Here is a 25,161-nt window from a genome sequence, read left to right as displayed (position 1 = left end):
GGGTTGGCCAACACACTAAAGACTAAAGACTCAGGAAGAACTTGGGGGAGGGGGGAGTGTGAGGACCCTTGCTGTCGCACACCCGGTTTACTACTGATGGGGGGGAGGGGGGAGGGGGGGAGGGGGTCGGGCCAGGGGGGGGAGTGAAGTCGGCGGATATGACAGTACATGGCAGAGCCGCCGGTTGTGTTATGAACAAAGGACCTAGAATGTTGCCTTTCTCCACGGGCACCCTATACTTTTCCTATCTCTTTTTTCCCATCCAACACCCCGGGGGGGGCCGCAGAACGCAAAGCACATGCGACGCAACGAAACCACCATGACAGACCCAACAAGAGCGGGCCTGTCCACTGACTTGAAGATAGTGTCCATGAACGTTAAAGGACTGAACCACCCGGTCAAACGCAGGAAAATCCTGGACTATTTGTCCAAACTAAAGGGAGATGTCTACATGCTCCAAGAGACCAAGCTCTCCAAAGAGGAGGCGAAACTACTCAAAGCTAGATGGATAGGGGAGGTACTCTGCTCACCGGCAATAGGGAAAAAAAGAGGAGTCATAACCATCCTGAGCAAGAAGGCCAACCTAACAACACTAGCAGTGGACACTGACGAAGATGGCCGCATGCTCATAGCAAACGTCCAGAGAGGAAGCGACACAATCCACATGGTCAATATCTATGGTCCCAACTCGGAAGACAAGCAATTCTGGCAGGGAGTGGACAGCAAGCTATCAGACCTCCCCCAAGAGGACATCCTGATCACAGCTGGGGACATGAACAAGACAATGGACCAGGCAACAGACAGACACCCGAACAGACCAAGTCATAACTCCAACAACAACAACAACACCCTGAAAGACTTATGCGCTAAACAACACCTGGCAGACCCGTGGAGGCTCCAACACCCGACAGCGCGAGAGTACACCTTCTACTCGCACCCACATAACTCCTACAGCAGGATTGACTACATACTGATGTCCAACACACACACGCACCTCATAGAAGAAACGGAGATAGCCACAATCACCGTCTCGGACCATGCTCACATAACACTCACTCTAAGTGGGAAACACAATGAGAACCCAACGAGGAGGTGGAGACTGAATGATGACATCCTCCAGAACAGAGAGAACGTCAAAGAAATTGAAGCTACAATCAAGGAATACCTCGAACACAACGACAATGGCGAAGTAGGGAAAGACACCGTATGGGACGCCCTCAAAGCGACAATAAGGGGGAAACTGATAAACATCAAGGCCAGGATGAACAGAGGAAGGAGCAAGAAAATCCGTGAGCTCGAGGAGGAAATAACAGCACTGGAGAGAGGTCACTGTGCTAACATAACGGACAAAAACACGCTCACCTTGCTCACAAAAAGGAAATACGAGCTGAACAAGATCCTAAGCGAAAGAGCGGGTTCCTGGCTGACGAAGTTCAAGTCAGTCAACCTATGCGCAGCAAACAAAGCAGGGAAGCAGCTGGCGTCCTACTTAAAGGCAAAACAAAGGCAACACACGATAGCAGCGATAACTGACCGCACGAACACATCCCAAACAACGAACAAAGGAATACTGGAGGTCTTCAGACAATTTTACCAAGAACTGTACACTGAAGATCAAAACCTAAGCAAAGACGCAGGACGAGATCTACTCAGTAAAACCAATCTGCCGAAGCTAGAGGAGGCGGAGAGGGAGTCGCTCGAAGCCGACATCTCGGAGGAAGAGATTGAAACAGCCATATGCCAACTGAAACGGAACAAGGCGCCAGGACCGGATGGCTACTCCGCCACATTCTACAAAACCTTCAGCGAACACATCAAGACACTGATGGCACAAACATACTCCACATGCATCCAGAACGGGAGGATGACGGAGTCAATGAGCGAGGCCAACATCACCATAATTCCCAAGGAGGGGAAAGACCCACAATATCCCCAGAACTACAGACCAATATCGCTAATAAACGTCGACTGCAAGATCTACGCAAAGGTCTTAGCCAACACACTAAACAGGATCCTACCGAACATCATCCACTCCTCACAAGTGGGATATATAAAAAACAGACTGTCGCAGGACAACACAAGGCTACTGTGCCACCTGATCAACCACACAGCGAGCAGCAACGAACAGGCGGTCATGATAGCGCTGGATGCAGAGAAAGCCTTCGACAGAGTTTCGTGGCCCTTCCTGGGTAACTGCTTGGGAGCCTTTGGCCTAGGCAGGAAGTACACGGCGATGGTCATGGCCCTCTACAACAAACCGAAGGCAAAGATAGTGGTAAACGGGAGCGCATCCGAAACGCTCACGCTGGGCAGAGGCACCAGACAAGGATGCCCCCTCTCCCCCGGACTCTTCCTGCTCGCTCTAGAACCCCTGCTAGCCAGAATCAGGGACAACACTGAGATAACGGGCGTAAAGCTCAAGAGGAAGACAGTCAAACTAGCGGCATACGCCGATGACATCCTAATCACAACAGCAAACCCATCCACGTCGATAAAAGCTCTGATGGCCACAATAGGTGAATACGCAGAAGCCTCAGGCTACAAACTCAATAAGGAGAAATCGGAGTGTAAGCCAATGAATGTCCACACCACAAGAGAAGTCCTAGGCGAATCCGGCCTGGCATGGCAGACGAAACCACTGAAATATCTAGGGCTCCACTTTGGGAGAGACCTCACGTCAACGCTGCAACACAACGAAGACCTCACGCTGAAGAAGATAAAAGAGAGACTGGAGTTATGGTCACCAAAGTACATCAGCTGGTGGGGACGCATTGAAACTATCAAAATGATGATAACACCGGTAATAAACTACACGCTAACAATGCTACCACTCCCAATGACAGAGATATTCCACAAAAAATTGGACCAACTCATAAACATCTTTCTATGGAAAAACAAGAAACCAAGGATAAGCCTACAAAAACTAAGACTGTCAAGAGATCTCGGAGGCCTTAACCTGGCGAACTTCAAGACATACCAGATGGCATGTCTGGCGAGACAGGGTATCGCCTGGGTAGATCCCACACAAACGTACATGCCAGTATGGCTGGAGGTCGAGCAGGACATCCTGGGAGGGCTCAAGCCAATAGCACTCCTAACAGCGAACCGGCACCCACTGAAAGCCAGCGCCATACTGAAACACACGAGGGACGCCCTGCTGAAAGTGGACAGGCACATGGCGCAGAAACTGAAAGGCACTGCTTGGGAATCCATCTGGTTCAACACTAAAGTGACCTACCAGGGGGCGACACTGCACAACGACACGTGGATCGGGAAAGGCATCAGCACGCCCAGCCAAATGGAGACCAGGCAAAGACCGCTGACGTTCCAGAACCTACAGCAACTACATGACCTCCCGAACCAAGAGTTCTATAACTTCCTAAAAATTAAGACAGCAATAACAAAGGCCAACCTGTGCGGAGGAGAGCCGGGAATCATCAAGTACCTGCAGCTCATCAACTCAGCAGGTCACCAAACGGCAAAGATCTATAAGCTCCTCAGCCCATCCAAGCTGGCGCAGAACAAAAAAGCAACCAACACGTGGGAGACGCTCCTGGGCAGACAACTGAATGAAACAGAGCGAGCAAAAATGTGGAGTTCAGCGACAACAAACAAAATCACCCCACAGCTAGCACAAACAAAATACTGGCTACTCCACAACGCCTACTGGACGCCATCCAAACTCCACAAGGTCGGCATCGCAGACTCAGACAAATGCTGGAACTGCCTGAAAGAGGAAGGCACCCTCGAACACCTCATCTTCACCTGCGTGAAAGTCAAGAAGTTCTGGGCACAAACCAACACTTTCTTGAACGATATGCTCAAAACAAATCTGGAAATCAGCTTCGTTAGCCTGGCGACTGAGCACCTAACAGCGAACCTAAATAGTAGAGAAGAGAGAGAACTCCTAGACCTACTACTCACAGCAGCCCTTAAAATAATCCTAACGAACTGGAAAAACACAGCCAAAGCAAATTTCAAAACATGGATCAACTGGGTCACCTTCCTGAGAGGAGCCGACAACATTACAGGCACTTTCTCAAAAGAACATAAAGCCAAGCTGCACATGTGGGACCCGCTCGACGAGCTCCTGAGGAAGACCCAATAAAGGACAATTAAGGACAATAACGTGCGTGCGCACCCCCCCCCCCTCTCTTCTCCTCCTCTCCTTTTTTTCTTTTTTTTTTTTTCTTCTCCAGTGGAGGGAGAACAATAGATATGACCGCCACCATAGTACTCAGACCTGTATATATATATTTTTGTACGACCTTCTTTTGTATGCCAATAAATATTTTCCAAACAAAAAATTCCGTAATTAACATCACTTCAAACTTACTCATCAAACCTAGAAGTTCTGTGCCTTCCCAAGTTGATGAACCTTTGCCACTGTGTTCGAATGTAGGATTTGCACAACAAAATCATAATTTATTGCATTTGACTCAGACGAGTACTCTAGACAGATGCACTAGCAGATATCTAAATAAGCGAGAGGGTGAGCGAAATCACAGCAGTAGCTATGATTAGCATAAAGACAGAAGATCTCCTCAATCTGTGTAAGGAGAAGTCAACGAAAACCACTGTCAGCAATAGCTTGTGGTAATTCCAGCTTAAACAGCGAAGTGGTAAGGGGCATGGCAAGGTAGGAGTGCAAAGAATGCCTTGACTCTCTAACGAGGAACCTGTACTGTATAGAAAAGCCACTAAATCTGTTGAAAATAAGATGAATGTGTGATTGGCATCCAATAGAGGAAGATCTTCCAATGGTCTGTTGTCTTAGTCCTCGATTCCCATGGTAAACGTCCATGTCGACATGAAGTTATTCAGAGGTGGTTACAACGTATTACAAAAAGTTCCATCTGCGAAGGTTCTCATGGGAATCTTTTGCAAGCCGATTCTATTAGCTATGTGGTGCCCCATTGTGTAACAATGAGCTGCTCTTTGGAATGAAACATTTGAATACTGGTATGTCCTGGTTAAATCACAAAAGGCAAGCTGCATCAAGCATTTCCTTTTCAGTAATATGCATGTTCATTAAGAATATGTGGCATAGAAAATAATCTAACTACAGTGAACACATATTTTGTGAAAAGAGAAATACATTTAGCATGAAACAGCACATTTCACAAACAGTCCTCAACCAATTGAAAAAAAAATATATATATATCAGAGTAAAATCAATCACAGAATTTTTAGTGAAAAACGAAAGGTCAGAAAATGGAGGGTTGCTCCAAAGAAACGTGCAAAGAAGGTGCTCAAGTGTGAAGAATTTAAAAAAAAGAATTGGGAAAGGATTCCCAAAAGAAGTCAAAGGGGCATATATTGACACAACTGTATGTAGGACTGATAGCAAATAAATAGTCTTCAAAACCTAGCCAAACACAATGTGATGTATGTACACTTTGTCCACATAGTTCACAAAAAATCAAGGGACATATCTCCTTTGGTAGAGAGGGGGACACGGTTAGTGGTCCACGTCTGGGGGGGGTTTTCGTCGACGTTTTGACCCGAATTGATGGCAAAAGAGGGATACTTCAACCTCAGCCACACGGGTCTTCCTCAGGTCAGGGGACTGGATAAGGGGCAACCCCTGGGAACTGTGGGTGTGAGTTACGCCCGGTGTGGCCACCTGCCTCAGATTTTCTGTGTGGTACCAAATTGTGCCGATAGAATTTTAAGGGAGAATTCCTGCATAGATTTTGCGGTGTATTTATTTTGGGGTTCACTGCTGACACCGCTACAGATGCGCTACCAGTTACTCCTGTGGTTCAAGCTGGAATTTCAGTCCCCACTGTTTCGAGAATCAATGAATACAATCACCAGTGAAATCCCAAATAAATACACAGCGAAATCTATGCTGGAATTCTCCCCTAAAATTCTATTGGAACAATTGGGTACCACACCGCAAATCTGAGGCAGGTGGCCACACAGGCCGCAACTCACAACCACAGTTCCCAGAGGGTTGCCCCTTATCCAGTCCCCTGTCCTGAGGAAGACCCGCGTGGCTGAGGTTGAAGTATCTCTCTTTTGCCGTCAAGTTGGGTCGACGTAAAAAAAAAAACCAGACCTGGACCACTAACCCCATGTGTCCCCCTCTCTCCCAAAGGAGATATGTTCCTTGATGTGTTATGAACTATGGAGTAAAGATTGGTATAAGAATTAAATTATATATATATATATACTTATTTTTTTTGAAAAAATGGTCCAGGACCATTGTTTTTTTGTATCAATCAACACCCAGGTCCAAGGACTTTTGTTGGGTTTCCCCATTTATTATAATCATTTCACAAACAGGTCAGGCTCTATAATCCAATTACAACGTTAAATCACTATTTATGAAAGGCATTTCGTTTTCTAAAAGGGATACAGAAGCATGAAAGAATAGTGCGGCCTAGTAGTTGGAAAACGATAGTAATGAGAGCTTTCTATAAATTTAAGCATCATTTCCATTTTGCACGTTTAATAAAAGCACATTTCCTAGCATCTACTTTAATATGCATTTCTATGTTAACAGTTTTAACACGTTTCTATATTATTATGTGATAAATGTGTCATAAAAATGTTCAGCTTCCTCAGGATACTGTGGACTGTAATGGTCTGCCTCTGTCTTTTATACAGCAGGCTCACGCTCTTAATTAAAAATCTGCCCTGGACATAGATTTCTTTCTTTCTTTCTTTCTTTCTTTCTTTCTTTCTTTCTTTCTTTCTTTCTTTCTTTCTTTCTTTCTTTCTTTCCTTCTTTCCTTCTTTCTTTCTTTCCTTCTTTCTTTCCTTCTTTCCTTCTTTCTTTCCTTCTTTCCTTCTTCCCTTCTTTCTTTCCTACTTTCTTGCTTTCTTTCCTACTTTCATTCTTTCTTTCATTCTTCTTTCTACAGTTTTACTTCGTCAAAATGCATGATGTCTCAAAATGCCTCCTCCCTTTATATTACTAAAACCCTGCATGGAAAATTCCAATTGACTTAAAACATTCAGTTGTTTTCCCTGCTTTCTTTCTATCTCCTGGCCCTCTCCTTACCTCCCATCCTGTGCATGCCACCTCTCTCTTAGTAGAACGTACTGTAAGTTGCATGCCTGTTGCCCTCATGACTAGGATTGTATTTCTGTAAATGACTCGCACTTCATTCATGGATAGCAACCTTTCTCCCTTTGATTCATTTTCCTGTAACCCAACAACATTTAATTAAAGCTAGCCCATGTATTCACCCTACCAAGTATTGATATGATCCTACATAGCTCCCACTAATGATCACAACCAACTCCTTGCACTCTACCACAAAGATGCAGGAGTAAAACCACAGAATGGTTTACCTTGAGATCACTTGCCTGATCCCTATAACCAATAACCACTGGATTAACCACTAATCCTGCGTTCCAGAGTAGCATGCTGCTCACTGTAATTTACTTCAACTCCAGGTCAGGCGTAAAAAGTGTCATATAAATTCATTTAGAAATAAAATTACAACTTAAGGGCCTTATTTTGAGTTTGGCAGTCGAATGGACCGCCAAACCCTTGGTGGACCGATGGGCCGACTGCCCTAGAACAAGTTGGGTGGTCGGACCGCCATGGGATCGTTACTGGCGGTCTGAGGCCCATAATATGCTGGTGGTGCCGCTGTGGCACCGCCAAGCATATCAGGAGTTTCCTCACTGTCACAGTTTTTATGGCGGTAAGCCAGCCATGAAAAGTGTGGCAGTGAGGAAACAAAGGAGGTCCTTCAGGGTACCATGGTCCCTCTGCGCCAGGAGATGCATGACCCCCTGTCTGCATGCACCCCCAGTTCCTGAAGGACATTAACTTGATAGTCCATTCCCTGCAGGAATTTGCAATAGCATTCCCATTGCAGTGACGTACTAAGGCTCAGGTATGAGCGTGGGCCAGCAACTGCTGCAGGACCGACTGACCCGGATTACTGCCGGAATCTGGCGGCCCATCTCATTATGGCTTTGGAAGTATGGCAGTGGGACGCTGGCGTGGCGGCCTGCTGCCACACGGCCAAAGTCCTAATAAGGTCCGTAGTCTTCTCTTCTTTCCCTCCTTTTTTTGGTGCAATATGGCTAAGGCTTGCAGTTGTCAGTTTTAACATTTTTACAGATAAATACAGACAGAAAAACATAATTTTTCCTGTCTGTATTTATTTTTAAATGTAGATAAATACGGAAAATAGTTTTTTTTCTTGGATGATTCTCACTACTGTCAGCCATGAGTGTTAAATAAATAGCTGTACAGATTGACAGGTAGGGGAGTTAAAATGTTTTGAATATTTCCTAGTGAAGCTTAAATAACTGAAGAAGTACAGCTGTTTGAGCTGTTCTACAATGCAAACCATCTCAAATTACTATTGTACCGTAAATGTCTAAAACCCATTGGACATTCAAACACGAGTAAACATTTGTCAGTAAAATAAATGTGGAGCTATACCCATTGCAGCTTCATTTTTTTACCATAAGCACAAAACAGATCTGGATAAGTGAACATAAAGCCAGCAAAAAAAAAGTATGGATAAATACAAGCGGAATTGTCAAAGAGAAAAATACCATAAAACCGAGAGTCGAGTCCTAATGATGGTTCATGTTTTTTGCGATTGTAGACTTTAGGCAGTGACAGTGTTTATTTACCGTGTCTTCCATTATTAACATTTTGTATGAAACGCATCCTGTTTTGACAAATGCAGGAAATTTGAAGACAGCGCCTTGCTGTTTATAGGACAGCAAAATGAAATAATAAACAATCTCGGAATACACAATACCGAAATCAAACCGATCGCCAAAGGAGAAGAAACTAATAGACAGACTATAGAAATACTAATTTTCGACCATAAATGTCTTTTCTCCCAATATTCACTTTCTATTAACGTCAAGGATTGATACCAATGTGCAAAAGTTTTTACTTGGCTGATTACCAGGCATACAGTACTTCATTGTAATCTTTCTGTAAACCATTTGAAAAGAAGTCATTTCAGCCCCATACATCGAATGGCTAACACCCGTCCTAACCCCAGAACGCTCTTACTACACACAATGGGTTTTTCAGGAAGCTGTATTCCCGCATGGCTATTGGCTAATGAGTTTGGCAAACTTCTTGACATCTTGTATACAGTTACATATGTTGTCCTTACACAATGTGCTCCCACTTTTTGGTACACAGCACGGAAGGTAAGATTTCACTCATTTGCTGCCTAAATACTTAACAATTTTTTTCTATGCGGAAACTAGGTTTAGTTTGAAAAGAGTCCAGTTTGAAAATTGTTTTTCTGTGGGTACCGCAACTATTTGAAATGTATCCAGGGGGTCTGTATTAAAGTGTATATGTTCCTCTGTCAGCTCACATATGTGCTTCAGTTGTCGCGATCAGAGAGTCTGCCTCAAATGCTAGCGTAAGAAGCCTCATTTAGACTGCTGACAGCGATGGGCACTGGAGTTATGCGGCAGGGAAGAACTATATTGTGTGGCAAAGTTGACTAAATTATGCGTCAGTAAAAAGGCAAATTAGGCGGTGTAAAACGTTACATTTTGTTACCGTACTACTTAATTATTTTGACATTTTTGCCCATTGTTCACAGTTTTTGCAAAGGTTTAACCTCATTAGTACCACTTCAATGTCAAACTTTATGAAGGGCTTTAGACTACGCCATAGTGTTAGCTGCGTTTTTAGAAACTTTTGATTTGCTTTAGCTGGAAAACATATTTTTGTTCAAATCAGCAAACTATGCAGCAGATTTTGGATGATGTGACAATGGGCAAATCCATAATTAAGCCAAAAATGGCACGACCGCAGAATCGCATAATTCCAGTGGCCGTGGTGATAGTGCAGAAGGTAGCTGAGCTCGTTTTATGACTAGCAGCGATTTAGAGTTAAGAATTAGCTTGTTTGCAAGTACAGAAGGGAAAAATGTAGAGGAAACACAAACAAACTGTGTGAAAATACCCTTTAGGCATATTTTCATTTTTGCAAAAAAAATGTACATTGGACACAAAACCTACTTTAAAAGATTGTACTTAATGATCCCCAACACCTGGTATAACATTTAAGAGCTGATTAGGATGGTGGGAGACTGATCTCCCCTCATCATATGCTGCTTTTCCCCCCTCCAGATTTTGATGACAGGCTGTGTGCAGGCTGGTGGAAAGCCCGACCGCCACACATCCGATGGGCTCCTCGAGCCCGCCGGTGGGGTGGAAGTCCTCCCATTCCCTAAAAGGGTGGCGGTACCCACCAGACACCGCTGTAGGGATTAAGATGCTCACTCCCCACCAGCATTTCCATGCCGGTTCACAGGCCATGAAAAGGCTGGCGGGAATGGACATTGAGGGCTTGTCGTGGTCCGCTCTTCAACCCTGGCCCTTTTCTTTGGGCGTGGGGGGAGCACCTGTACAAAGTGACAGGCACCACATGGTGCCCGTCACTTGGTACAGGGAAATGTAAAACATCCCTTTTTAAGGCTCGGGCTCTGCGTACACTGCGCAGCAGTGTCGCGCAGCTCTGAGTCCTATTCCGGGCGATTTGAAAATGAACCTTAAAATTCCACACACTCGTGCGTGTGGATTTCCAAGGTCCATTTTTATTGGCCTTGGCGTGCCTGCTATTTTTAAACAGAACACACAATAGGCCATAGGCGGTCGCGTAGCTCCGCCAATGGCCTATTGGTGTCTGTTACGCGCACCAGAGGCCATATGTTTTGAATTCAAAACATATGCTGGCAGTGGCGCGCGCGCACCACTCACCGTTTTTTTTTTACAAAAGCGATTGTTTTCAGTCCCGCTTCTTACAGCCCCTTTAACGTGATTCCCCCCTTGTTGTCATTCCTAAGAGCTGTGAGCGACTGTTACCCATATACTAACGCTCGGGTATCGACTTTAGAAGGATAATACACAGAGTTGACCCTGTTACCATTCGAACGTGTGACCTACAGGCCAGTGACCTGAGGTCACATCATATGTCTGCAGCAGGCACTTAGATCGCAGAGCTATCTTCTGGTTTTATAGTAAGTACTAAGAATTCCAAATTGTCACTGGCACCTGTAATATGAGTTTTGTAATCTTCATTATGTAAGCTATGAGCTCTCAGTGTGCTCTTATAAAGAAATACGTCCACTCCTATTATGTGTTTGAATCGGCTCTCGTTCAGGGCATGGTTTGTTCGCGGTTTCACACAGACGACAGCAGTTTGCATTTGATAATTGTCCTGATATTGTGCTCATATTCTAACAGTGTGGTCAGTACTGGCCACCTCGATTGCGTAAATATTCACCAAGTCTGTAAATGTATCATAAATTCTGGCGCATGCGCATTCCCCTTTTAGTGTGCTGTTCCTATTTCCTATTGGTCCAAATAAATAGATGGCGGCACTTGAATGTGTTAGAAGAGATGCCGCTGCCCATGCTATATTACGCTTTTTCTGAAAGTCAGACTCTCAGTTTCAGATGATTCTTCTGCCACTTTTAAAAGTACCTTTAAATCAGTACAGAAATATCCACCCTACCTAAGTTACAAAGAAATGTTTACATTAACATATAGCTACATTTGACCCCTTTCATATGATGTTAGGTAGTTCACGTCTATGCATCCGCAAAATGCGCGCGCACTGTCTTGTCATGCTGTTCTTTGGTATGTTATGACATAAACATAATTGATTATGTCGCCTATCAAGGCAGTGCGTCTGACTGACGTCAGGATGCCGCGAAGTTTGAGTTCCTTTCGCTAGGTCAGATCATGATTTACCGACATAGTGACTGTAAAGGCGAACACAGCCATTCACCCTGCTGATATAGTGGCACAGAGGGCCACGCAGTGGCCTTCCCATAAAGTGACAGCAGAGTGAGTGACAGCAGAGTGTGAGTGACAGCATGAGTGACAGCAGAGTGAGAGTGACAGAAGAGTGAGAGTGACTGCATAGTGAGAGTGACTGCAGAGTGAGAGTGACAACATGAGTGACTGCAGGGTGGGAGTGACAGCATGAGTGACAGCAGAGTGAGAGTGACAGCATGAGTGACAGCATGAGTGAGAGTGACAGCATTAGTGACAGCAGAGTGATAGTGACAGCATGAGTGAGTGACAGCATGTGTGAGAGTGACAGCATGAGTGACAGCATGAGTGAGAGAGACAGCATGAGTGACAGCAGAGTGAGTGACTGCAGTGAGAGTGACTGCAGAGTGAGAGTGACTGCAGAGTGAGAGTGACAGCATGAGTGACAGCAGAGTGAGAGTGCCCGCATGAGTGACAGCAGAGTGAGGGTGACTGCAGAGTGAGAGGGACTGCAGAGTGAGAGGGACTGCAGAGTGAGAGTGACAACATGAGTGACTGCAGAGTGAGTGACTGCAGAGTGAGAGTGACTGCAGAGTGAGAGTGACAGCATGAGTGACAGCAGAGTGTGACTGCAGAGTGAGAGTGACAGCATGAGTGACAGCAGAGTGAGAGTGACCGCATGAGTGACAGCAGAGTGAGGGTGACTGCAGAGTGAGAGGGACTGCAGAGTGAGAGGGACTGCAGAGTGAGAGTGACAACATGAGTGACAGCGAGTGAGTGACTGCAGAGTGAGAGTGACTGCAGAGTGAGAGTGACAGCATGAGTGACAGCAGAGTGTGACTGCAGAGTGAGAGTGACTGCAGAGTGAGAGTGAAATCATGAGTGACAGCAGCGTGAGAGTGACAGCATGAGTGACAGCAGAGTGAGAGTGATAGCATGAGTGACAGCAGAGTGATAGTGACAGCATAAGTGACTGCAGAGTGAGAGTGACTGCAGAGTGAGAGTGACTGCAGTGAGAGTGACATCATGAGTGACAGCAGAGTGAGAGTGACAGCATGAGTGAGAGTGACAGCATGAGTGACAGCATGAGTGAGAGCGATAGCATGAGTGATAGTGACAGCATGAGTGACAACAGAGTGAGAGTGACAGCATGAGTGAGAGTGACTGCAGAGTGAGAGTGAAAGCATGAGTGACAGCAGCGTAAGAGTGACATCATGAGTGACAGCATGAGTATCAGTGACAGTAGAGTGAGAGCATGAGTGACTGCAGAGTGAGAGTGACTGCAGTGAGAGTGACAGCATGAGTGACTGCAGAGTGAGAGTGACTGCAGTGAGGATGACAGCATGAGTGAGAGTGACTGCAGTGAGAGTGACAGCATGAGTGACAGCAGAGTGAGAGTGACAGCATGAGTGACAGCAGAGTGAGAGTGACAGCATGAGTGACAGTAGAGTGAGAGCGACAGCAGAGTGAGAGTGACAGCATAAGTGACAGCAGAGTGATAGTGACAGCATGTGTGACAGCAGAGTGAGAGTGACAGCATGAGTGACAGCATGAGTGAGAGTGACAGCATGAGTGAGAGTGACAGCATTAGTGACAGCAGAGTGAGAGTGACAGCATGAATGACAGGAGAGTGAGTGTGACAGCATGAGTGAGAGTGACAGCATGAGTGAGAGTGACAGCATGAGTGGGAGTGACAGCATGAGTGACAACAGAGTGAGAGTGACTGCAGAGTGAGAGTGACTGCAGTGAGAGTGACAGCATGAGTGACAGCAGAGTGAGAGTGACAGCATGAGTGACTGCAGAGTGAGAGTGACTGCAGAGTGAGAGTGACTGCAGTGAGAGTGACAGCATGAGTGACAGCAGAGTGAGAGTGACAGCATGAGTGACTGCAGAGTGAGAGTGACTGCAGAGTGAGAGTGACTGCAGTGAGAGTGACAGAATGAGTGACAGCAGAGTGAGAGTGACAGCATGAGTGACAGCAGAGTGAGAGTGACAGCATGAGTGAGAGCAGAGTGAGAGTGACTGCAGAGTGAGAGTGACTGCATGAGTGACTGCAGAGTGAGAGTGACTGCAGAGGGAGAGTCACTGCATGAGTGACTGCAGAGTGAGTGACTGCAGAGTGAGAGTGACTGCATGAATGACTGCAGAGTGAGAGTGACTGCATGAGTGATAGCAGAGTGAGAATGACAGCATGAGTGAGAGCAGAGTGGTGCACTTTACTTTTAAACATGTTCATCTAAAGCGCAGCATGCCACCATTGCTACAATTCCAATCCAACCCACATAATTCCACTACACACCACATGCATACACTCCATAACACTTGGCTAAAAGACATTGCCATTTACAATGCCATTAGCTCTAACTCAAATAAATCGAGACCTATTGCACTTCCAATGCTTGTTAACATTGCAGTGGGTGCTGCAGCCAACATCACACGCCGCAATGTTAAAGGTGGGTGATGCGACCACTACGGTGTCGGTCGCATCCTAATTCCTATTGTGGGACTGCCGCCTTGTTGGCAGGCAGTCCCAAATAGGAGAAGTTGGCGGACGGACTGAAGTCCGTCCGCCATCGTAATCAGGCCCTTAGACTTGTGGAAGAATTATAATTATTTTTTACTTCAGCCCTAATTATTTCTAGAAGCATAAATGATGGAGTCGCCGCTGCTACCTAGAAGCAGCAGTGGGGCGGGTGGTGGCGAAGGGGTGATGGAGGATAGTAAATCGGGTAAACAAAACACTTACCTCCCGCTGGCCAGCTGCCACCGCCTCTCCTGTGCCCCATCACATCCTCTTCCTAGCTTCCTGTGAGAAACAGGAAGCACCAGGACTCACACTCCCTGCAGCCAATCACAAAGCTGCAATGCAGCAATGTGAATGGGACTGGAGAGGTGGGCATGTACTCCATGCAGGCTGTATTGCAGCCTGCATGGAGAACAGGGAAGTGCGCATGACTGTTTTGGGCGGCCCAAGAGGGCCGACCAAACAGCCATTGCGCACAGGAGTGTTCTACCACTCCTCCCCTGCTCTGCAGCCCCGCCTTTCACGCCCGAGGCAGCAGCAGGACAAAATAAAATGATAATAACATAATGTTATCATTTTATTTTTTCCTTTCTTTTGCTGCTTCCTGGCAGTGGAGCAACTCTCATCCGCCTTAGCGGAGGAGCTGCCCCTGAAATGATGTGTGATTCCTAACACTCATTATATTATGTAGCATATCCTATACATCTATTTTGATACGTGTATGATTTACTGTGTCTCTATTTGTGGTGTAAAGCGCTCTGACACCCCAAACTGGGATGAGTAGTGCCAAAAAAGAATTAAGTAAACAATAAATTAGTAGGTGGTGTTTAAATTGTAATTTGTGTAATTACTCATGCACACAGATATATCTTTTTTTCTTTTTGTTCATGCACATTTTTTACGTGGGGTGTTGAACAAAGTCCAAAACTGGCCTTAAAGTCATAGTTTCTCATAGTACTTGAAACATGATAGAAAATCTGTGTACCTATGTATCTTTCCAAGCAAAAGACACACAATTGAGGGACGGAATTCTGAGCAAATTGAAAGCACTCACCCCCAGTCAAAAGATTTGGGTTAAATCCATCATTCTTTTGTTCACCATGCCACCCCAGTTTAGAATTTGGCCATATGCAAATCAGCCTTGACCCTGTGCCCTATGGGAACAGTTCAGCCCGGATTGCCAAGCCAGGTCCTCCCTGGATGTAAACAAGCATCCTACGACCGGTTTCTGGCTTTCAGCCCTCATCAGCCAGGATAGCTTGATTCCAGTGGCACGGTGAGCCCGGGACCCACTTCTGGGCATACCCAGTGCACTTAGGGCGAGAATGCAAAAGACACACAATGGATGTCCATTGATTGTTCTTTTTGCATTTGTTTCCTTCCAATGCATTAGAATATAAGTGTAAGGCTCCTTGTGGCTTCCAGCCAGTTGATACGCAAATGGCTGATGACCATCTAATTTAGGCCTTTGCTTTGGACCCAGTTGGAAGAGGGGGAAAAAGAAAGCCCCATTCCAACTGCAGGTTGTTGCTCCCTAATGAGAGCAGACAACCTGCAGGCACTGCTGAATTTTGTCCTGGTGTCAGTAAATGACACCAGGACAAATTCAGCATATTTCATTGGGCCCAGAAATTACTGATTGAACTGGGAATGATATGTGTGATTCACAGTTCCCTCATTAACACATCATTCATTATTACACTTAATTTGGTAGGTGGCATTGAGCCTGGGTTTTACCGCACTATACAAGCTTGTAATCCTGTTTTCTCTGCATACTGGAGTTTACATCCATAAGGGGATTAACATTTACCTCGTAATCAGACCCGTAGTGTGAGGGCAGCAAGGTCGTAACGCAGGCCCCAGGAGTCCCTGTGGCGCAGGGGGGCCGCCAGCCCATCAAGGAGCCCCCAATCTTTAAGTGGGGCCCCATTCAGGCTAATGTCAAGCAATCTCTGTGAGATATGGGACACTCAAAGCCTCTCATTACATTTGCAGGGGGGGGGGGCAGGGCCGGACTGGCCATAGGAGGCACCATGCATTTCCCCAGTGGGCCAAAGGAGTGGGGGTCGGTTTGTACTTGTGGGTACGGGTTTTGTTACTGGAAGCCGCTTTTGCAGCAGTGCTGCAATATCGGCCCCCTGTAACAAAAGCGGAGTGGTGATTCTCACTGTCACCCCCCTCGCTCCCGGGGCAGGTCAAACCACAATCTGCCAGGGGTGGTTGTTGCTGTTCCTAGTCCAGTTGAGAGGGGGGCATCATTTTGCATTACACCACTACAGGGAAGTGATATAGGGGTCCTTTTAGACGCACAAATGGCCATTGGGGAATTTTGTTTAACATCCATATGCATTCTATAATTCAGTACTTCACCTTTTGCTATACAATTTACAAGTTTAACGGAATGCTGTAGGTAATTATTCCTCAACATTACTGCTTACTTTAACAAACAGTGCCACTGCCAGCAATTCTTATTTCTATCCAAGGCACTTCAAGTCTTTTTCACATTACTGCCACCATGTGGGACATTGCTCCCTCCCTATATGCAAATCAGAATAGATCACATTGTGATATATGCAACATGTGTGATTAGGATACTAAAGAAAAGGAAACGAGAACACCTCAGAGCCCTCTGCAAGCAAGATCCCAAGTACCCGCTTATGAAACATGCCAGATTATTTCATGTTAAACTCTACCTCCCATTTCTTGTTCTTTCCTTTTCCTTCCATGACATCGACACAGTAGAGCCAGGTTACAGAGGAGGGGACACAACACTAAAGCAGAGACATGCGAAGGTGCAATGGATTTCCAAATTGCATACCACAGAACCTGGAGTAAATGAACAGCATTGCTTCTTGTGAAAGTGAATAGATTATGGACTTTACAATGAATATCTTTTCAGCCAAAATGTTCCAGTATGGTTGCAGTCCAGAATATTGTGAAGGATTTTAAATGACCTCAATCTCTTCACCAAAATAGAGAAAAACAAAATACTGAGAAGGTAAGTGCATGTGGGGAAGTATAGATTTTCTATTCTTAAATCTATATCTATGTACATGGACAATATATATTGTCAAGGAATTGACAATATATATTGTCAGGGAGCATATACGTGGAGTATTGAAAATCTACACATACCATTTGATATTTTGGTCCTCGATATTTTGTTCACAATATTATGGGTTCTCAATAGTCTATTCTTGATGTTCTGGATCTGCACCGTCCAGTCCACTTACTGGGGCCATCTTTTATTATGAAATTCTTTAGTGATAGGCTCTTGTTATTCCCAGGATGCCAATACATTATGCACCAAAATGTCTTCTCACAATGTTGCTGTATATTAACACAATGTAATATTAGATGTCCTTTCACAGCTCTGCATGGATGGCACTGTGCTAGTTCTATGCTTAAAGATTTTGCTGTAGAAATGGCAAAAGACGTTGTCCCTTTCTATCTCTGTGTGGATGGCACTGTGCTAGCCCAATGCTTAAAGACTTTGATAGAAAAGCAGACATTTGAGTTGCCTTTGCATTGATATGTGCGTTTAATCTTCTATTGGGGCAGCATGGTATTAAAAGTGGAATAAAAAGGCAAATTCAACCTAACTCCAGTGTGTCGGCAGCCTTTTAAATTCATGTCATTTATTTTAAATCTAATTTAATTTTTTTAATAAATATATTTCTCTATGCTAAATTGATATCACTCTATATTGTATTTGCTATAATTTAGTTTTATTGGTTATTTTAAAGTACTGTTCCCTCATCGTTAACCCTAAAACCCCCCACCAACCCTACATATTACTCATCTCTAAGCACTAAAAATGACTTACTATATGAATAGATTACCCATCCCTGAACCCTAAAACAATGCACTACCCCTATACTCCACCCATCCCTTAACCCTAAAAATCCTTCCTATCCCTTTACACTACCCATCGCTGAGCCCTAAAAACTCCTTCCTATCCCTATACATTACCCATCACTGAGTCCTAAAACTCCTTACTATACCTATATACTCCCCATCCCTGAGCTCTACCAATCCCTCCCCTAAAACTCCTTACTATCTCTACAGATTACCCATCTCTGAGACCAAAAGACTCTTTACTACCCCAATAAACTACCCTCTTCGGAGCGCTAAAAACTCTGTTCTATTCCTCAACTCCACCCATGCTTAAACCCTCAACACCCCTTACTACACTCACACACTACCCATCCCTCAGCCCTTAAAACTTCACTCTGCCCATCTCTGAGCCCCAACATCTCTAAACTACCCACTTGCAATACCCATCCTTAACCCCCAAAGAGTCCTTACTAGCCTTATATGCTAGCCAGCCCTAAAAGCTCCTCACTACTCCTGAACACTACCCGTCGTAGAACTCTATAAACCCATCTACCTTTTTACACTACCATCCCTGAACCCTAAAAACAAGTTACTATTCTTTATAAACGTAAACAAATGAATGCCATGTACCCATATTTTTTAAAGGTATTTTTAAAAATAATAATTTCTTTTTTCTCTATTAGTTTAAAATTGTTTAAAACTAAATTGTTTTTACTTAATAATTACTTAAATGTAATTAAACAAATTCTATTGCAATTTTAAGTGGCATAACCTTAACTGTATATATGTATGTTAGTATTAAAGCACAACAGGGTCTCTAACGGAGGAATTATCACCATCCGTGGTACCACTCCACTTATATAATTCACTAAAAAGGTAACCTGATGGTCTCTTAAGTACAAAAGTGAACATGAGTGTGTATTGAAAAGCTTAAGATGAAAGGCATTTGCTTTTAAAGACGAGAACCCTCACTCACCCATAGGGTGACATGCTTCATCATTGGGTTCTCTCTTACACACAGTGCCCACAAGGTGCACCGTGTGGGCTATAACTTTCCCTCCAAAGAGGAGCGTGAGGTGTTTTTTTACTCCAATGTGATACGTGAGTGAGGGCCAGAGTACTAAATAATGTCAAAAGGTGTATTAAAACCACCTCATATGGGGAAAAATAACTTTATTGAATATCCCTAATGGATGGAGTTAAAAAACAGTGTAACGATAGGGATAAGGATCTTCCCTATCTTACTAGGTGTGATAGGGAACATATGTGTATGTTAGCACATTTAGACCTACACATACCTACACGTATTTTGTTGCCGTTACAAACACTTAAAACTCACTTACCTACGAAGTAAAGACCTGAAAAGTAAAGGACTGAAAATGTACCTGTGATGTAAAGACTCCTGATGTAACACACACACGATTTAATGAGTCCCGATGTAAAAACATTTTTTTAACTCAATGTAATGATTTTGTACCTGTTCTAAAGCATTGGTGTGTGCAACACAGATTCAGGAGAGCCACATCCAGGCCAGATGTGCATGGCATCCCAGAAGGATAAATTGATATACTGTTCATCTAAATGGAGCTCATTTACGCAGTCATTGGTTATCTAGAAAACCTGGCGAGGATCAGACCACGCCCTAGACCTGCATCGTACACCTCAGTCCCTCAGACGTGTGTTCACAGTGCATGGGTTTCTTCAAGTTACTCTCAACCAAATGGACACATGGTCAAACATGGCACCTGCTTCAGATGTGTTTCATTGTTTATTTACAGTAATTCTGCTTCATATGTGCAGGTACGTTTTAAAGGGTCATTTTAAAGGCCTGGAATATAGATTTGGTGATATAAGTGTTGTAATTGAGCAGTGTGTTTTAGGACCTATGCATGTATTTTAGGAAATAATTGCTTTGTGACTTCTATATTTACACTTTCAGATCCTTTATATCTGCCATTTTATGGACATAGGAAACTTATTGTACTTATAATAAACAACATATTTAATACTTTACATATAAATCTACCTTTAGAACGCAGTATGTATTTTTCAGATCTTACTCTGCGTCTACAAGCCTGTTTTTGGTTTTATGCCTTCTGGATTATTTGTCCAGAATGAATCTACAGTATTGTTGCTTGTCTGTCATACCTTTGTTTATAGTGTCTCATTGCTTTTTTCTTGTAGTTCATATGGCAGCGTTCCTCTGAGAGGATCTTCTCGGCAGAAGACAGATAAAGATATTGCCCACTGGAGAAGAAGGGGGCAGGACTTTAGTGGTTTGCTGGGCTACACAGATAAAGGAAATACCAGAACGAATCAAAGCAGCACTACAAGCTTACCAGGAACCCGCAATTCTAATTATGGGTCTGGGACATCAAAAGAAGACTGGCCAGTGGTAGAAGGAACAACTGAAAATGTAATGAGACCAGATGGTTTGGCCTCAAAGGCATCGTTTTCATACAAACTGAGAGAATTAAATACAGAAACATGGACTAATTCTCCAAAATCACAGAACCAGGTGTCGGAAAATAAAGACGGGGAAGCTTTATTTCAAGACAGTTATTCATTAGAATATAGAAGGAATGCATTAGGCTCACAGTACGGAGAAAAATCCAGTTCTTTGCCTAGAGGGTTTCTGTCTCAGAATATGGCACATGTGGGTCAACCCAGTGTGTCCAGCAACAACTGCTTACCCGGAGTCAAAAGTGTAGCATCTTATCCCAAAAATAGCATGCACTTAGATTTGAATCAGAATTCTAGAACTGGCAACAGCTTCCACAATTTGCCAAAACCCAAGTATGGCAGACCTGATAGGCCTCCCATGTATCATCTTCACCAGCAAACTAGAGGAACAGTAGAGGCAGGTAGAGTTCAAGAGGACCAATCAAAAGCTGAACCAAGCCAGTCCACCAATATCAGTGAGCCCGTACAAGACTTTTGTATTCAAGAATCTAGTATCGAGCCCCCAGTATATGTACCTCCGCCATCTTACAAATCCCCACCTGGACCAAACGTTAGTCAAATTCCTGATTGTAGTATGTATTTTAGTGATGACCCACAGCATCACTGGGAGCATAGCAACAACATGAAAGTGCAGCTTCCTGCTTATAACTTTGGGACGGATGGTCAATACAGTACAAAAAGCTGTGCCTCCTTTGAAAATGATGAGCTTAATACTCACATGGGGGATCATGCATCTTCTATTCAGTATATTCCTTTTGATGATCCACGTATAAGGCATATTAAAATGGGGCAGTCGGAAGGGCATCTTAACAACACCAAAGAAATGGAAAATAAAGGTTTGATGGGGTTTCAAGGTCTACAAGGTAAAAATATGGAAGATCGACATCATGTTAGGACCGGTATGGACACCCAGGATGTGCTAAGTAATGTAACCTATGGTGCAGTGATGGGTAACCCTGCTGATAGAAACACGGGCTTGAACACATTTACAACAAGCTACAAAAATCATGTTGTGCCTGACCATGTAGACAGTGCTACAGCAGGCTGTGAAAAGGCTGCCCTCAGGTATGATAAAAAAGATAAACATTCCCAGAAAAAAGAAGATTCTCATGACGCTTGTGAAAACCAAACTAAAATATGTGAGGCAGAAACTGAGATTCAGTGCAGAATCAGTTCAAGGAAAAAGATGAATGAAACAATATTTTGCTTGGTTTCAGTACCAGTCACAGCAGTGTTGTGTCAACCAGATAAAGACAAGAACAACAATGATTTCACTCAAAGCAAAGAGAAAATAGTGCAAGTTGATGATAACAGTATTAGTTTCCATGAGCAACGCTTTCAAAGCTCATTATCCACTGATTTGGAAATGCAAGTGTCCAACCAGAACAGACTAGAAAAACAAGAAGAGTACAGACAAGAAGAATATAAACAAACAGATGATGTCAAGCTAAGCAAGTCCAAAAAGCACAAGGAACTCCGATATTCTGGTTCCTGGCCAGGAGACCACTGCAAAGACCAGCCACCCGAAGCCATTTTTCCTCGTGAGGTTCAAAACTCAGAATCTTTTTCTGGTGCAAACCTAAGCAAGGAAAATGATACAAACTTTGGTGCAAACTCTGCAGCCTCATTACCTGCGATGAGGTCAAAGAAACAAGCTGTTGACTATGGTCAGACAACATGCAGTATTAATGGTCAAAGGCGCTTTACCCCATCCATCAAGAGTGCATTCTCCAGAACAATGTCCTGTGAATCTCATTTATATAAACCAAAGACATACCCAAGCGTGGCCTCTAGGCTCCTTTCTGAGAGCACAAATGGAAAAGAGAAGAGCATTTTAACCAGGCCAGAAGTGGTGAAAGGTGAGGTACTAGGTTCTTGTAACAGTAATGAGCCGTTTGGACAGTTTCTTCTAAAGCCTGCCAACCGTCGCCCATGTGATGCAATCAGTGAACTTGAATTTCTGAACAAAGAGTTTCAGGAAAGAGAAAGTGACCAAAACTCAAGCTTAGTAGAGAAAGACAAAGAGCAGCTGCATGAGTGGTGTTCAGGGGAGATGCTTAACTTAATAACTGCTCATGAATCTAAAAAACAAACAGATTTTGAAAACAGGACAAAAAAGAAAGTACAAGGGATTGTGATGCTCCAGACAGGAAGAGCAGGAGTTAAATCTGAGAGCGTGAGCAACGATGTTAAATGTGATCGCTCACAGGTATTTTCTGGCTTAGAGTTCCCTTTGCCAGTAAAAAACTGCACAGGACAATCAAGCAGGACATCTGAAGAAAACGCATTAACAAAAAACGACAGAGGGAATTTGGAAGCAAAAAACATAAAAAATAAAAATTGTGTATATAATAAAAGGCAAGTACCAACCAACAGGTTGTTGAAGAGCTATTCTCTGAATTCAGCCACAACAAAGCAGCATCCGATTTCCACATTCTGGGAAACACACAACGACCAGTTCTATCTCGATGATGTGTTAATGAGTTTGAAAAAAGAGAGCGAAAAAGCTGTTCCAGAAAATGATGACCTGATAGCAAAAGAGACAGATGTAAGACTCCTTTCAGCAAATCGAAATCGAGGTCTGCCTGATTCAGATTCGAGTGGCCAGAGAATTGATGACAACTCTGAGAATAGGAGCATGTGTTACAAGTACCACGAAAGTCAAGAAACATTGGACATCCCAGAAAGTGAATCACTTCAGGCAAGGGCCTCAAGGATATTGGGTATTGAGGTAGCAGAGGACTCTATCAATGACCAAGGTAGTCAGAGCCAGTACCTCAGTTCTGAAGTCAGTCCCCTACACAATGAATGTTTCGAAAGAGAGAGGTTCAGTGGAGCCACACAAACCAAAGAAGAGACAGGCCAAAATTGTTTGTCGGAAATTGTAAACTATGACTTGAATGAAAACTCTGCTTCAAATGGAGAGCTGAACATGTTATCAGAGAGTTGTTCCCCAACATATACATTCCTGAAGTTCCGTAACCACCACAATTCTAGCTTGTCTCCTGAAACTGAACTAGAACAACTCAAGCTTGAAAAGCAAGAGCATGATGAGAGTAGACTCTGCCAATCCATGCCATTCTCTATCAGTCAAAGGAAAGCTGTAACACCCAGCTCAGAGAGAAAGACCAGGAGCACCTCCAAGATGATCGAAACCCTTCAAGGGAAGCTTGCCTCTACCCCACAGCGTACAGCCACAGATCGCCTGTTTAGGATGACGGAAGTCCATTCTGTTTCACGTATGAGACGCCTGAGCATAAAGCGATCCGATTCTGGAGATGAAGCTGATGCTGAGAAAGAACCACACAAATCTGAAGAGGAGGAAATGAGTGAACGCACCTTTGTCAGCAATGAAGTGTCTCGCAAAATTACGATCCAGACCAGTGCTGTTTCTAAGCGGATCATATCCCTTGATGAAACGCCAAATGTTACAACCAAGAGCAAGAAGTTTGAGGATGACACATTTTATATAGGTAAGCATCTGAGTGAAATAATGCATAGTAACTGTGAGTGTTCTGTTCTAGTCTTAAAGAAGAAATGTTTATGAAAAGGTTAGATAGGACACAGGTGGGTGCTTTACAATCAGTCATAGTTGGTATAAAGCGTTGTCTTGAATACCAAGACGTGAAGTTGTGCTTTAGACATAAGTTACTGTAAACCATAAGTGTTCTACTCACTGCTACCTTGTTTGAATAATGCTTGGATATTCATATTGACAGTTAGTGATGCTCACAGGGACTTCAGGTAATGTTAGTCATAGGAATAGACTTCATAGACACATGATTGGGAAAGTTGATGAACAATTTTTTTTAGTGGTACTTGCTTGTGCTACTAGTCTATGCTACAAAATGTACGTAGTTAAACAGAGCTGATTGAAATGGGGCAAATTGCGGAACACAGGGACATATAGAGTCTAATAGGGGTGTTGTCCTTGGAATCATCAAGTGAGGTATCAGCCTGTTCATGCTATGTTTTTTTACCTAAGGCAGTTGCCTAATCTTGAACTGTTAGGCAGTTTCAAAATAACCACTGACTACGTTTATGTCATATGAAAATTCTGACTATCTGGCAAGGCCAACCCTGAACTAACGCATTGAAGGGCAGTGAGAAAAGTTTTCTTTTTTAGTAGTTTCCTCACTGCTGGTTGTTTGGCAATTACTTAGGTGTGAGGAGATAATTTTGTTGCAGCTTGAATGAACACCGCCTAGGTAAGGTAAGCTTGGAAATAAAGATGGTCAACACTGAGGTCATCCTTGTCCTGTCATAATCAAGATCCCCATCGTGCTCCTCAAAATCAAAACCTGGATAATGCTTTCAACCGCTATAAATAGGAATTGATTGTCTTCCTAGTCTGATGTTCCATTTCCATACCATGGCCGAATTTAAACTGTGTCTTTAGTCTGGAAGCAAGGATGACGAAATGTTTTACACCAGTGCATACATTTCTGTCTCTAGTAGGCGAAGTGGGACCTTGGATTACAAGGCTTGATCATGTGTTGAAGGGATTCCAAAGTGGCTTACTACAAGGCAGTTCAAGCCAATGAGAGTAGTTTGTGCTGGTGTCTTGCCCAGACTGGTAGTCAGGGTAGATTTATCAA

At 43.8% G+C, this 25,161-nt stretch overlaps 1 protein-coding gene across 2 annotated transcripts in view; it reads left to right on the top strand.

Annotated features, from left to right (window-relative positions):
* Positions 1–25,161, top strand: part of JCAD (junctional cadherin 5 associated) — a 408,227-nt gene that overhangs the window by 332,821 nt on the left and 50,245 nt on the right. For both annotated transcript variants that reach the window (XM_078663385.1, XM_078663386.1), the window contains exon 3: positions 20,285–24,036. In XM_078663385.1, coding sequence (XP_078519511.1) covers positions 20,285–24,036 — 3,752 coding nt within the window. The remainder of the gene's footprint in view (positions 1–20,284; positions 24,037–25,161) is intronic.

This window comes from Lissotriton helveticus, chromosome 10 (assembly GCF_964261635.1).
Source record: "Lissotriton helveticus chromosome 10, aLisHel1.1, whole genome shotgun sequence".
Lineage (NCBI taxonomy): Eukaryota > Metazoa > Chordata > Amphibia > Caudata > Salamandridae > Lissotriton > Lissotriton helveticus.
This window is presented reverse-complemented; position numbering and strand designations above follow the sequence as displayed.